Source organism: Clupea harengus, chromosome 1 (genome assembly GCF_900700415.2).
Source record: "Clupea harengus chromosome 1, Ch_v2.0.2, whole genome shotgun sequence".
In the NCBI taxonomy this organism is placed as follows: domain Eukaryota; kingdom Metazoa; phylum Chordata; class Actinopteri; order Clupeiformes; family Clupeidae; genus Clupea; species Clupea harengus.
The window spans coordinates 1,833,687-1,850,073 of NC_045152.1; the positions used below are offsets into that span (position 1 = coordinate 1,833,687).

The 16,387-nt window shown below is 42.6% G+C and overlaps 1 gene segment (V, D, J or C); it reads right to left on the minus strand.

Annotated features, from left to right (window-relative positions):
- Window positions 1-399: 399 nt before the first annotated feature.
- LOC122133298 overlaps window positions 400-16,387 on the minus strand; it is a 22,289-nt gene continuing 6,301 nt past the window's right edge. Inside the window, 3 exon segments of the V gene segment in view lie at window positions 400-426; window positions 719-768; window positions 10,377-10,387. Of these exon segments, the coding sequence occupies window positions 400-426; window positions 719-768; window positions 10,377-10,387 (88 nt within the window).

Below are 16,387 nucleotides of genomic sequence, written 5' to 3' on the forward strand. Positions count from 1 at the left end.
TTCTATGCATTATGAGAGCGAAATATCTTAGCGTAAGAAATCGGATGACATTGTCACACATTCCATTAGAGTAGGCCTACTACTGTCTTATACATGTTAAATTGCAATTTGTGGGTTTCACCTAATTTTCTGACAAAAGTAATCTAATCATCTGGTTCATAAAAAAAGTTTTCAAGAGAAAAAAAATAGTTAGATTTTAAATTAAGTTTTTCCTCACCAGTTGAAACCGTAACTGCTGTGCTTTCCCCAGTAATCGAATCCACCGTCACTGTGGCTAAGTAAACCATTCACTGTACACCCAAAACTTAAAGCCATCTATTTTTAACCGTATCTATTCTTATTTTTTTTCAGAAGACGTCCGATATTCGTGTTAGTGTTTAGAAAGACATGTTTGGGGTCTCACCTCGCCATATTGGTCACATGGTACTGCGTATAAGAATAAACATTTAATATGTCCCGTATTCCTTGAGCAATGAATGTTTATTGAATGTTATTCATTGCTGGTATAATTTAAGAGTAATCTCATTTTTGCCATCGGAAAATGTGAATAACCTACTGATGAGACTGTCCTTGAGTTCCTTTTCCCCAGTAATCGAAGTAGTAATCACTGTGAGACAACTAATTGGGTCTTCATACAGAAAAACTCGCACTTGTTATTAGGTTAATAAACTACCACAACTGGCGCTATCTGATGAATATGAATTGATTAGACACTTACCAGAAGACACCCGTCACTTGAGTTCCTTTCCCCCCAGTAGTCGAAATAGCTTGTCACAGTGTTCGATCTGGCTATCTCTTGGAGCAAAAACCAAAAAAAAGAAACAGCTTTGACTGCTGGCTTCCTTCGGGTTATCATATATTGGACCTAGTAGGAGGAGGAAACAAGCCTATTGGACAGATTTTAACATTAATCCTCCCCATTATTCAGGAAAATTCATGACGGTGTTTCCAATTATCAAATATAAATATTTGTGATATGATTCAGGGAGATCTGCAGTAGATGATGATAGTTATCCAGCTGACCAACATTTATATTTTACAACTCTAATGTGAAATCCTGATAGCAATGATCAGTCAGAAGAAGGGCATGAGGGTTGAGAAGTCCATACGGCAGTTGATGATATGATGATGATATGATGTTGTTTGTACACAAGTTTTACAACTGTGGGACACAGCATTCCTTGGTCTCTTTAGTCATTTCCGTGATGTATCTTAAAATGCATCACTGCTTACAATGACAGGCTATTTTCAAGTAATCCATTTTGTAAGCCGGCTTTACTTGAGTGTTTATTTGTTGTTGAGGTGTGTTACCCCCTGTCTTCTAAAGTATAAAAACTAGACCTCTCCAGTTTTTGTTTATCATATATTAGCTTTTTTCCACTCTGGTGGACTCAATGCGTTTGAGTGTTCAACTTGAAGCAGTATGTATTAATAGACTAACAAACATGGATTGTCTATGAGTCTCCAAATACTCCTTTTGAGATGTAACTATGCACAAACATACTAAACAATATAGTCTTATCAGTGCAACTGACTCTTTCATCATTTAATCAAATCCAAGTACTGTGAATGTTGACAAAGCACCCAGGGCACAAAGCAACAAGACAATGCATACTGATGTTTTGGGTCTTTCGTGTGCATGCAGCCTCATGGCATATGTTTGTAGACACCTCGTGGCACATTGATTCATGAGATCTACTCCTCCCATGTATTTATTGTATAGCTTCACAGAACATGGACTTTGGATATTGAGCATCTTTCTTTTCTTATTTGCTCCATCTGTGGGCAAAATCTGGTGGGGACTTGGCCAGCATAAGAAGAAGCCATGTGACCACAACCACAGCCACAGCCACGGCCACGGCCTCAGACACAGACACAGCCACAGCCACAGGCACAGACACAGCCACAGCCTAAGCCTCAGACACAGCCTCAGACACAGCCAGAGCCACAGCCTCAGACACAGCCACAGCCAGAGCCACAGCCTCAGACACAGCCACAGACACAGACACAGACACAGACACCGACACAGACACAGCCACAGACACAGACACAGACACAGCCACAGCCTCAGACACAGACACAGCCACAGACACAGCCTCAGACACGGACACGGACACGGACACGGACACGGACACGGACACGGACACGGACACGGCCACGGCCACGGCCAAAGACATAGACACAGCCACAGACACGGACACGGCCACGGCCAAAGACACAGACACAGACACAGACACAGACACAGACACAGACACAGACACAGACACAGCCAAGGCCACAGACACAGACACAGACACAGACACAGACACAGACACAGACACAGACACGGCCAAAGACACAGACACAGACACAGACACAGACACAGACACGGCCAAAGACACAGACACAGACACAGACACAGACACGGCCAAAGACACAGACACAGACACAGACACAGACACAGACACGGCCAAAGACATAGACACAGCCACAGACACGGACACGGCCACGGCCAAAGACACAGACACAGACACAGACACAGACACAGACACAGACACAGACACAGACACAGCCAAGGCCACAGACACAGACACAGACACAGACACAGACACAGACACAGACACAGACACGGCCAAAGACACAGACACAGACACAGACACAGACACAGACACGGCCAAAGACACAGACACAGACACAGACACAGCCACAGCCACGGCCAAAGACACAGACACAGACACAGACACAGACACAGACACAGACACAGACACAGCCAAAGACACAGACACGGCCAAAGACACAGACACAGACACAGACACAGCCACAGCCAAAGACACAGACACAGACACAGACACAGACACAGACACAGACACAGCCAAAGACACAGACACGGCCAAAGACACAGACACAGACACAGACACAGACACAGACACAGCCACGGCCAAAGACACAGACACAGACACAGACACAGACACAGACACAGACACAGACACAGACACAGACACAGCCACAGCCACAGCCACAGACACAGACACAGCCACAGCCACAGCCACAGCCACAGCCTCGGATACGGCCACGGCCACGGCCACGGACACGGACACGGACACGGACACGGACACGGACACGGACACGGACACGGACACGGCCACGGCCACGGCCAAAGACATAGACACAGCCACAGACACAGACACAGACACAGACACAGACACAGACACAGACACAGACACAGACACAGACACAGACACAGACACAGACACAGACACAGCCAAGGCCACAGACACAGACACAGACACAGACACAGACACAGACACAGACACAGACACAGACACGGCCAAAGACACAGACACAGACACAGACACAGACACGGCCAAAGACACAGACACAGACACAGACACAGCCACAGCCACGGCCAAAGACACAGACACAGACACAGACACAGACACAGACACAGACACAGACACAGCCAAAGACACAGACACGGCCAAAGACACAGACACAGACACAGACACAGACACAGACACAGCCACGGCCAAAGACACAGACACAGACACAGACACAGACACAGACACAGACACAGCCAAAGACACAGACACGGCCAAAGACACAGACACAGACACAGACACAGACACAGCCACGGCCAAAGACACAGACACAGACACAGACACAGACACAGACACAGACACAGACACAGACACAGACACAGACACAGACACAGACACAGCCACAGCCACAGCCACAGCCACAGACACAGACACAGCCACAGCCACAGCCACAGCCTCGGATACGGCCACGGCCACGGCCACGGACACGGACACGGACACGGACACGGACACGGACACGGACACGGACACAGACACAGACACAGACACAGACACAGACACAGACACAGACACAGACACGTTTTCAGCAGTGTTGACAACAGAGCAAGCTCCTCTTCCCTCTTGTTTGAGTTGCTTTTCGCTCTTCAGATTCAGCTGTGCTCCCTGTGTGGCACCGCCACAGATGAATTAGGATTTAGACACCCTCACAAAAGACCCCAGTAAGAAACAAAGTGTACACTTAACTGTTGAGGTACAGGAGGGGAAGTCTAGATAGAATTCTAATGGGAAATCCACAATTTTCTAGGCATTATACTGGTTACGGTGACATTCTATTCTTTATTCTCTGCATAGTTGTATTGTTATTTTTCTGTATAATTGTATTTTTCATTTCATCCCTGTGTATAATGGTGATCAAAATGTGAACGGATCATATACAGGAAGTGGAACTTTTAAGTTGATAAAACAGAGCACACCTGTGGAAACAGGAGGTTTGTACTGCCTTTGAGTGCTGTCAGGTAGCACATGTGCAGTTCCCTCAGTACCCTCCGCATCCTGACCTCCATCAGTATACTCAGCATCCTGACCTCCTTAAGCATCTTGACCTCCTTAAGCATCTTGACCTCCTCAGCATTCTGACATCCTTCAGCATCCTCAGCATCCTGACCTTCTTCAGCATCCTGACCTCCCTCGGTACCCTCAGCATCCTTACCTCCATCAGTATACTCAGCATCCTGACCTCCTTAAGCATCTTGACCTCCTCAGCATCCTGACCTCCTTAAGCATCTTGACCTCCTCAGCATTCTGACATCCTTCAGCATCTTCAGCATCTTGACCTCCTCAGCATCCTTACCTCCATCAGCATCCTCAGCATCCTGACCACCCTCAGCATCCTCCTGACCTCCCTCGGTACCCTCAGCATCCGGAGTATCCTGACCTCCCTCGGTACCCTCAGCATCCGGAGTATCCTGACCTCCCTCGGCATCCTCAGCTCCCTTTTCTGGCAGCCACTCATCATCACTGTCACTGTAATTATCATCACTGAATTTCCCCCACCCTGATTGTGGCTTTGTTAGGCCTGCTTGAATGGTTGAATGATGAATATCTTGCCCTCATCCAAGATCCAACACATGTCTGTATTAAGCTTTCATGGTGCCAGATACTTGACATAACCATTAGAATTGCCATTATAATCATAACTGTGACGGCTATTTTGTCAGGCTGAAAGACTGCGTATCTGAGACTGTGTTGTGCAGCACCGGCGCTCCACAGGGGACTGTGCTCTCACCTGTCCTGTTTACCCTGTACACATCAGACTTCACCTACAACACGGAGTCGTGCCACATCCAGAAGTTCTCTGATGACTCTGCTGTTGTGGGATGTATCAGGGATGGACAGGAGGGTGAGTACAGGAGCCTGGTGGACAACTTTGTGCAGTGGTGTAGGCATAACCACCTGCAGCCGAACACCACCAAGACCAAGGAGATGGTGGTGGATTTTAGGAGGTCTCAGCCTTCTCTGCTACCAGTCTCCATCGGGGGTGTCAGTGTGGAGGTGGTCAACACCTACAAGTACTTAGGAGTTCATCTGGACAGTAAACTGGACTGGTCAGCCAACATAGATGCCATCTATAAGAAGGGCCAGAGCCGGCTCTACTTCCTGAGGAGGCTGAGGTCCTTCAATGTCTGCAACAAACTCCTGCGCATGTTTTACCAGTCTGTTGTTGCCAGCGTTCCTTTTTTATGCTGTGGTGTGCTGGGGAGGCAGCATAAAGAAAAGGGATGCAGGGCGACTAGACAGGCTGGTGAGAAGGGCGGGAGCTGTTGTTGGCACGGAACTGGACTGCCTAACATCAGTGGCGGAGAAAAGGACCCTGAGTAGGCTGCTGACCATCTTGGACAATGACCACCACCCACTACATAGTACTCTTAACGGACCGAGGAGCATATTCAGTGGCAGACTCCTGTCACTGTCATGCTCATCGGACAGGCTGAGGAAGTCCTTTGTCCCCAGGGCCATACAGCTTTACAACGCCACGCAGAAGGGGAGGGGAGGGAGATGGACTTCTCTGCATGATTCTACCTCAGTCTCCCCTCCTCTTCTCATCTCATTATATTCCATCCCACTGTCCATCTTTTTACTGGCTATACTAGCCCATTGCACAGACTGTACTATTTATATCACTTTGCACTATCCTCACACACACAAGCACAAGTACTCTATCTTTGCACTATCCACACAAGCACATGAACACTATCTCTCTGCACTCTTTGCACTACTTTCCTCGTGGACATCAACACTGACACAATCAATGCACACTGTAATATAGGGCCAGACCTATCCTGTATCTGTATACACCCCACTCCCTGTGAACATGTTCTCCCTATGTGTATTTTTTTCTACTGTGATTTGTGTATGTATGTTTGTGAGTTAAGTTAAGTGTATAAGCTACTGGATGACCTAAATTTCCCTTGTGATTAATAAAGTATCCATCTATCTATCTATTATTATTATTAGATATTATATATGTAATTTGTTCTTGCCAATTTCCAGTTATAGCTATCTTTCTGTCCACAAAAAAGGCCTTCTCTCATAGCACATATTCTCTCTCTTAGGTCCATTGTTGACTTTGAGACTGACTGTGGACCGTTTACAGAAGTCAGGAAACACCTGCAGACAGTCAAGAAGGCCAAGGATCCATGTTCCTACTTCCTCATTACGAAACAGGCAAACCACAGCAGTATGTTGTTTGGTCACAATTTCCTTCATAGCTGCATAGGGGAAATGTACACTCGTGGAAATATATATTCTGATAATTGAAAGGAACTCTGGAAGTCAGAGTGATATGTTTAATTTTCAGTCACCCTAGCTGCTACTGCAAACGATTCACTGCACTGTTAAAACAATGTCTGAAATCACATTATTTGTCTCTGGTCTATGTATTCTGATTTGAGTTGTTTGGGTCAGGTTAATGAAAGCGTCTAAAATGGCAGGCAGGATACTTGCCCTTCCCTTTGGAAATGTCCTTGTAGCCAGACCATTATAATATTTTTGGGTCTGATTACAGAGCACTGGACCCTACCTCCATGCAGGGCATTCATTTCCCCAGTCATACTTATGGACAGTTAGCTTAAGGATTCTAAAAAGTAACAAAGTTTAATTTGATTCGCTGATTAAATTGTTTTACAATATCACACCTTAATATATTAGTGTTTCTTCATGTTATATTAGATACATATGTTATTGCTAGCACAAAGATTTTAAAGTCACATTTTAGATGCTGGTCCAGGTGAGAAATAATAATAAAAAAAAACACTGCATCTACAAAGCACAAGCTGAATATGCAAAGATTATCTACCACACTAGCTTGGTGATACTTGTGTTCAGCAGACATCCAACTCTAACTGTGTGCTCTGTTTAGGTCATAAGTTCAGGAAACACCTGTGTGTTAGGAAGCCTGTATTTACACGTGTGCAGGCTACCTAAAAAGAGAAACCCAAGAACCCATGGCCCGTGGCCCATCAATGTGAACATTCTGAACAACCCCTGAAAAGAAGCTAAAAACTGCCCATGATAACATGTCCACAAGGCCGCCTGCAGATGCACTGCACCATGGGCCTAAAGGGAGTTGTGAAGCTGCCATCTCTAATGACTAATGGAAAAAAAGTCACTGAGGAGTTTTTCAAACATTTCTTTTAATTGGGTTTTCAACCTAACTATTTCAGAGAGGACGTACCATTGAAGAAAGATCACGCTACTGATGGGTCGCTGCTTGTCCAGACCTGCTATGATGAGAGGAAAGATCCTTTCTGAAGACTTGCTGGTTACATATTTTAATTTGAAGGATTTGCCAATGGAAATGGAAATCTGTGGACACAGGACATGAGAAATGAAATGCATACAAATGTATTTGCCGACCTGTCAAATTTGCATGACTAAAATCTGTGAGGTCAGTGATTGGATTTCGTGAAAATCCATAAGCCATCTCGACCATTCTTCATTTCATTTTGTTAGCCATGTTGTTTTGTTTAGCAGTTGTTTAGCAGTTTGCTACAGACAGCACATGTTGTATGGATCCTGGGTACAGCATGTGGCGTGTGTTGCGGCTGTCACCAGCCAGTTGTGCTCTGTTATTGTGTCCTGCCACCCTTATACCCTATGTTTGTATAACTAAAAATCCACATGCACCAAGCCAGCCAACATAACTAAACATAACTCATCACAGCTAAACACATAAAATTCCCATTATCAATAAAACTGGGCTACAGACAGCGCATGTTGTACTGTGAAGGAGACCGTACCGGATTACAGATCCCGGGTACAGCATGCGGCACGTTTTGCGGCTGTCACCAGCCAACTGTGCACTGTTGAAAAAAATGGAATGTCAGCCAACCATAACTAAACATATCTCATCAAAACAAAACATGAGCAAAATTCCAATACACCTTGCCAGGCAGTCGTTCCCTCTCATTCTATATCATATTATGCTAATACTGATACTGATAAGTGGCCATATTACCTACTGTTAATTGATTACCTAATTGTATCTCTTTATCCGTTTATCAAATGAATGGTTACTAACCACATTTTTTCCCCCTCCTAGTTTAGACTATCTTCGCTGTGTGATGCTGCTGTAGTCTCTCCACCTAATCTACTTGCAGAAACCCTCGGCCTACACCTACCCACCCCCACCACTCTGTTATGCACTTATTCTACCCCAAACACTACTCTACTTACCCTTGCAATAGTAACCTTACAAGCACACTGTATACCCACTGAGCTGTTACTGTTGCTCTAAGGGGGTTCAGGCCCTGGGCTCTGCAAAGCACCTTGAGACAATTGTATTGTTTTTGAGACTTCATAAATCAAATTTAATTGAATTGAATATAGTGCCATAAACTAAATAGTCTCAAAGAGCCTTCTGGAGCCTTTCCTGAATCCCCTAGAGCAGGGGTTTTCAACTGGTTTTGTCCCAGGGACCACCATTCTGACTAGAAAGTAATCCACGGCCCACTGATGTGCCTGCGCGCGCGGGCGTGCGTGTGTTTGTGTGTGTGCGTGCGTGCGTGTGTGCGCGCGTGCGTGGAGAGAGGGGAGACCTGTCAGTATAATATCTGGGCATGGTGAAGTCCACACAGCCGGTCTATTCGTGGCGAAATGCCCTGATCTTATTCTTCAAGTACGCCAGTGTAGAAAAAACGCTCCCACACAGGTATTTGAAAGGGCAAGACACCTCATTGCATTTGCAGCAAGCTCTGGAGATTCTGTCTGGCAACTTTTCCAGAACTTAAGTCATATGAAAATCACGCAACATCTGTTGCATTTACTCAATAGGCTTGGCATTCAAGAAAACGTGATGCGTCTCCATATGCCGCAATAGTTTCGACGGCTTTATGGCTTCAGTTGACAGTAATGTTGAACACACAAAACACATTGGTACCTCCTCTCCTGCTCTGTCTGTCGTCACTGTAAACTCCGTAGGCTATTCGATGTATTCCTCATTGTGTTTTCTTTTTCTTTTTTGAATTTGTTTCCCTGTATCCTGTGAACGTGTAGCTTTGTTGAAAGCCTGTCCATCTGTCGTGGCAGCCTGTCCCTCTGTCACTCTCCTCACTAAAAACCGATCCATTGGTGCTTCTGACCAGCTAACTCGACCGAAATGTTAGCTAAGGACAGTAGATAACTTCAGTCCTTCACCAAAAGTATTACTTTTTCGACCAAACTTCAAAAGTACACGTAGGCTATGCAGCTGCTTGTCAACTTTGCGACTGTACGTTATGAATAATATGCGTATGGCGTGACGTTAGGGACTCAATGCATTAACATTAGCAAAGCACAGGCTACCATAGACTGGATAGGTGCAAGGCTACATTCTGTCAGCGTGAATCTCCTTTATATTATTATCAGCTTGTTTTATTTTTCACGATATTCAAGCGTAATCTGGAAATGTGTTGAAATATCAAAGCGAATTTATAAAAAAAATAAAAATCAATGGTGAACTGATAAACATAGGCTCATCATTGTCGCGAACCCCCTCCGATGTTGTCGCGGACCACCAGGGGGCCGCGGACCCCCGGTTGAAAACCCCTGCCCTAGAGAGATCAAAGCCATGGTGGCATGGATACAATTCCTTTCAACAGGAAGAAACCTTGAGCAAAACCCAGTTAATTAAATTAGTCCTGATATGTTTAATCTCTATTAAAAATTTAGAGGATTTATTTTAAAAGATCAAAAACAAAGCTGAATACAGTCTTTGCCTGTAGAGAGAGAAGAAAGTAAAAGAGAGAAAGTAAAAAGAATGTTTCTTCTTTTAGATATTCCAGACTACCAGAACACAGATCAAACATTGAACAAGGAGGTCTTTGCACCTGATCTCTACACCCTCAATGCAGTCATGCCACAATGAAGATTTGTCTAAATCTAGTTTACAAATTGTGAATAACGGGATACATGCATATGTACACACCTAATGGTATGACGTCTTGATGTCTGAAATGATTGTAATGTATGGATAACATTATATAAGCACCCCAGCTGTATACTGTTTGGTGCCTAGGTTTTTGTTATGGCCTGTGTCATTGTGGCTGCCCCCACACAGTGATACAACCAGGCACTAAAACTCCTCCCTTTGTCCAACACGTAGTCAGTCAGAGGTACACCTTTTTGTACACAAATATATTTGAATTACTTTTGTACACATAACATATTAGCTATTTGTATTGATAAGCCCGATTGCTGTGAGTATAAGGGATTTATCTTTTATGCTTTTATTTACTAATGACTCTGTGAATGACAATACATCTTCAGTCAAATCTTTCTCTAGTTTCTCTACTAGAGACTTGGGATCTAGTAGATGTGACATGTTATGTGAAATGAATGACAATGACCACAACATTAATTCATCCATAATGTCATTCCAAATAATGTGGGTATGTAGTCACCATCCACATATTTACCAATGCAAATAAAAATAGTAGTTAAAATACCTGTGTAAGACCTTTAGGTCTTTAGAATGCATTGACATTGACATTGACATGACATTTGGTTGGCAATACTTTATCGATATTTCCCTAGATATAATATATAGATGCCAATAAGCAGATGCAACCATGGGAGGTTTTTGTAATTATGTGAGACACGGTGGTAGCCCGAATAGTAAACCACACTATTAAAGACTCGTACAGAAACACCTCTGTTTGCAGGAAAGCCCTTCCCAGAGAATTACATACCTACTTAATTTCCATGTGGTTTGACAGTCAAGGTAAAGAGAGAAAATAGGTCGCATAGTTGACACTGACAGTTGAGGCAAGGCTACGTTCTAGTTAACTCCATACAGACATTGAGGGTTTTTGTCAAGGTCTGTAACACTGTGGTTGCTGTTGCACAATGATTTACATCTCGACAAAAACTGGCAGCGAGCCTTCAAGATGGACGTTGTGTATATCTGTGTGAGATATTCCAGTTAACACTGACATAGTAATTACAAATGTTTTCATTTTAAAAATAATTAATTTAGTTAATAGTTAATTTCTCATAGCTTATAGGTTAGTTTTTTTATTTGCATTGGTAAATTAGTCACATTTTCAACCAACTAATCCCGGCCAACGAGAAGAGACGTCGATGTTTTCAGTCTGTTCCCCATCTCCATCCCATTTGTATTCATCCTTTTTCTTAATTTGTAGTTTGTTTACTTGTAACTTCACTTGTTAGTCTGAAAACAACGTACAATCATTCTGTTCACTTTGGCGTCTGTGTAGCTCAGGGGCGGCGCCAGGGGGGGGCTAGGGGGTGCTATAGCTCCCCCTGGATTAGCCATAGCACCCCCATAGCACCCCCAAGAAAATAATGGTTTATTTATTATTGTTATTTATTTTAATTCTGCGTTCTTAATTTAATTTATTGTGTGATAATAATATTTCAATCACAAAAGAAAATAATAACAGATTGAAATGAACAGATTGTTCACGTAGCACGACAGAGACACGTCGCATGCGTGAACGTTGACGTTTCCTGACGATTGAAGGAGAAAGAGAGCTAGTGCACTGTCAAAGTCAAGCGGTAGTATCAACAAATTCACAATAATGGATCGGTTTTTGATACCCAAAATTCTACGAGTAGAAGAATCATGTGACGTTGAAGAAGAAGAAGAAATGCAAGGGGTATCTGAATCTGATTTAGAAGAAGAGGAAGGTCGTGGTCAAAGAGATCAATCCTACACCTCTACTGAGGGTGCTAGCCATGCTACACCTGGTCTGCTGGGTTGCCCGGATTTAGCTTTTCCAGCATAGTTTTGTTTGCATTTTTGCCTGTTCTTTAAGAGTTGTATTGTACAATGATACAATGATCTAGCTCTGATTATTGTGGTTTTGAGTGCCTACTGTTTTGTTTCATTCACTTTTAAAAGGGGCCTGCATCTTTACACCGTTTAAGATTTAAGGTGGAACGGTCTTGTTAGATGTGTAACATTAATGAATGCGGTCTCTTTTTGGGATTTTTCGGGATCCGCCTTAAAAAATCAGAGATTCTAGCCTAGGACGAGCAGTCTGTCTGTGCTAGCCAGTTATCCATAAGCGTCTATGTTTTTATTGATTGTGACCTGAAATAATATATACTTTTTGAAAGCATTTCTGACTCTTTGACTGTTTTAGTTCATTCTATCTGCTATTCTAATTTGCCCCCTTTAGTTTAGAATGTATTGAACTATTTATGTTTAGTTTAATTTGTCAGACATGGTAGTGGTGACCTGGTGGTCATCTGGCGCCAACTTTAACCCCCAATGAAGTAAGTGAAGTATTTGGGATTGCGGAATCTATAACATGCTGATGCTGCATGCATTTTGTCAGTGACCGTCGCAGAGGAACACGGCTATGTGCGCGTCTGTCGGAAGCAGCCTAATGATAATAATAATAGACCTACGATCGATTTGTATGGCGCTTTTCATGGACCACAAAGACGCTTCAGAGAGCAAACATGTAAACAGATATGACGATATGGTGGGGAGGTGTTGTAGTAGAGAACCATGTGACACGTATGATATCACCCTAATTTCATAGCACCCTCGGTAAAACGCCGAGCACCCCCATAGCACCTGCAGCAAAAAATCTCTGGCGACGCCACTGGTGTAGCTGTTTCTAAAATCTAATGAGTATCGGACTAAACCGGACTAAACACACAAGCCTGTGCATGTCAAATCAAAAACCTCCTTATGCTTTTCATTCCATTTTCAGTTTTTGTACTGATGGTCACCACACTGTGGCCGTAGTTATCACAGTGACTCATACAGGAGAGAAAAACAGACATCTGTCCGGGTCTTATTTAGTAACGCGAGTGCAAAACCTGTAGGTTTAAATAATGAAAAACGTGTAGCCTTCAACAATTTATCCTACTTTTGCATCTTAACGCCAATTCAACTGAGTGTCAGTGGTTTTGTCAGGTGAAGTAGCAGCGATTGCACACCAATACAACTTAGCATAAAACAACGAAGCACACTAATAAAACTTAGCGAGATAGTGCGCTTGCTTGCTTCCTTTGCAATGCTGTGTGCTTGAGCAATAATACAACTTTCGGATAACAACATGTTATCACATAATAAAACCTTGTCCATATGGTGTTGACTGTTCATTTTGTGTTCATCACAACATCTCACGATGATGTTGACTTTTACATAGTCACATTTGTCAGTGAGGCACAGGGACCATCACCCATCATCATTTTACACAAGTATTACTATTAACCTGTTTAGCATATAGGTAAACAAATCCACTGGTGGAATCAGTTAACATAACAGGAGGTTTCGCTCTCGCCTGTCCCATACATCCTGAAGTCAATTTGCATCGTTTACAAGAGACTGCTGTGACGTTTTTAATATTGCTATACACATCTGACAGCTTTTCTAATTAAACAAAAGACTATGATAACTATTGCTCTGTCTGTCTTTATACCGTAGTTGTTTATTTTCCATGTTAGCAATTAGTTATTTTCTTTCAATACATACATTATTTGTGTGTATACACATGTGTATAGTCTACATACACATTCTTTTCCCCAGTATATCGCGGTATATCACAAAATTATTATTATAAGGTCAGAGCGTTCTAGAAGATATGCATTTTCCAGTTTTGTCATGTCAGATACAACTGCGGCCCAAGCTCATAGTACAGGATTGCTTCACAGAAACCCCTGTAATGATCAGCTCCATCAACATCCCAGTCCCCAAGCGAATGATTATTCACTGATTGTCTGATTATGAGTATGATGTCTGTCAAATCTGTTAGATTTGAAAAGCTAAAAGTATACAGCTTAAAGAGTAAACTGTGGCGCAATAAGTGCGCTGGTCTGCAAAGTCAACAGTGAGCTTTTATTCAGAGAGTAGTTTTTGTAATGGGATGTATCACTGTGGCCCCCACTCCATCACAATGACAAACTCAGTGACAAAAACCTCCTCCCCTAAGTTACAGTACACTGACATATCTGTGACACATCACAGGAACAAGTCCTTCACTGGCATATTTTCTACATCAGAATGACTGATTTAAGAGTTTTGTAGATTAGTCTGAATTTAGGTGGCAACATAATATTCTAAATTGAAATCAACAGAAGTTGCCCCATGACTAGAAACACTGTAAGATCATGCTTTATTTCTGTGCCATCTGTAAAGTTCTGCTTGTTTTAAGGTGTATTTATGTGTATTTATCTATTTTTTTATTTACTTTTTCCTTACAGTGCATTTACTCATTTACATAGTCACATTTGTCAATGAGGCACAGGGGGACCATCACCCATCATCATTTTACACAATTATTACTATAAACCTGTTTAGCATATAGGTAAACAAATCCACTGGTGGAATCAGTTATCATAACAGGAGGTTTCGCTCTCACCTGTCCCATACATCCTGAAGTCAATTTGCATTGTTTACAAGAGTGTAAAGTCTACCGACAAAAAACATTTTCTTCAGTATATCACGGTAAGGCCAGCCTGCAAAATGATTAAAGGTCAGAGCGTTTGATATGCATTTACCAGTTTTGTCATGTCAGATACAACTGCGGCCCAAGCTCATAGTACAGGATTGCTTCACAGAAACCCCTAGCCTGTAATGATCAGCTCCATCAACATCCCAGTCCCCAAGCGAATGATTATTCACTGATTGTCTGATTATGAGTATGATGTCTGTCAAATCTGTTAGATTTGAAAAGCTAAAAGTATACAGCTTAAAGAGTAAACTGTGGCGCAATAAGTGCGCTGGTCTGCAAAGTCAACAGTGAGCTTTTATTCAGAGAGTAGTTTTTGTAATGGGATGTATCACTGTGACCCCCCGTATAGCACACTGACAAACTCAGTGACAAAAACCTCCTCCCCTAAGTTACAGTACACTGACATATCTGTGACACATCACAGGAACAAGTCCTTCACTGGCATATTTTCTACATCAGAATGACTGATTTAAGAGTTTTGTAGATTAATGTGAATTTAGGTGGCAACATAATATTCTAAGTTGAAATCAACAGAAGTTGCCCCATGACTAGAAACACTGTAAGTTCATGCTTTATTTCTGTTCCATCTCTATAGTTCTGCTTGTTGTAAGTTTATGGATCTGATTATAAAACACTTGAATTAAATTAAACAATTTGACTCCAAATCTAAAGACACCTTGCATTGAGTCTGTATGAAGTCAATGGAAAAAGCATAGACCTACAAAGACTGCCGTGGCATTGAATTAGTAATTGCCTCTACTGCCATGATCGGTGTCTGACTTGACCTTTTAGACGATCCAATCACTTTCAATGTAATTTAGATTGATGGTCATAAACCACAGCCCTGCCTCAAATTAATCCAATAAAACAGTTCCAGACCACAAAGATTGCAGTGAATGTGAGATAACCAGAGCAAAACTAGAGGGACCTTAAGCACTTAACACACGATTTATCTATCTGTTTGTCTTCCTGTCTGTCTGTCTGTCTGTCTGTCTGTCTGTCTGTCTGTCTGTCTGTCTGTCTGTCTGTCTGTCTGTCTGTCTGTCTGTCTGTCTGTATGCCTTAGTTATTTTGTTTCCAGGTAAGTCATGACAGATATTACTACGTCCCAAGCCCACAGTACAGGATTTCTTCACAGAAACACCTAGCCTGTAATGATCAGCTCCATCAACATTCCAGTCCCCAATCCAGTGATTGTTCACTGATCTGTCTGTCTCTCTGATCAATACACTATTTGTTTATTCTTACCCCTTTTCATTACATTACATTTATAATGTCTGTCAAATCTGTAGATTTGAAAAGCTAAAAGTATACAGTTTAAAGAGTAAACTGTGGAATTGGCAATAAGTGCGCCGTTCTGCAAAGTCAACAGTGAGCTTTTATTCAGAGAGTAGTTTTTGTAATGGGATGTATCACTGTGACCTCCCGGAGCACACTGACAAACTCAGTGACAAAAACCTCCTCCCACCTAAGTTACAGTACACTGACATATCTGTGACACATCACAGGAACAAGTCCTTCACTGGCATATTTTCTACATCAGAATGACTGATTTAAGAGTTTTGTAGATTAGTGTGAATTTAGGTGGCAATACAATATTCTAAGTTGAAATCAACAGAA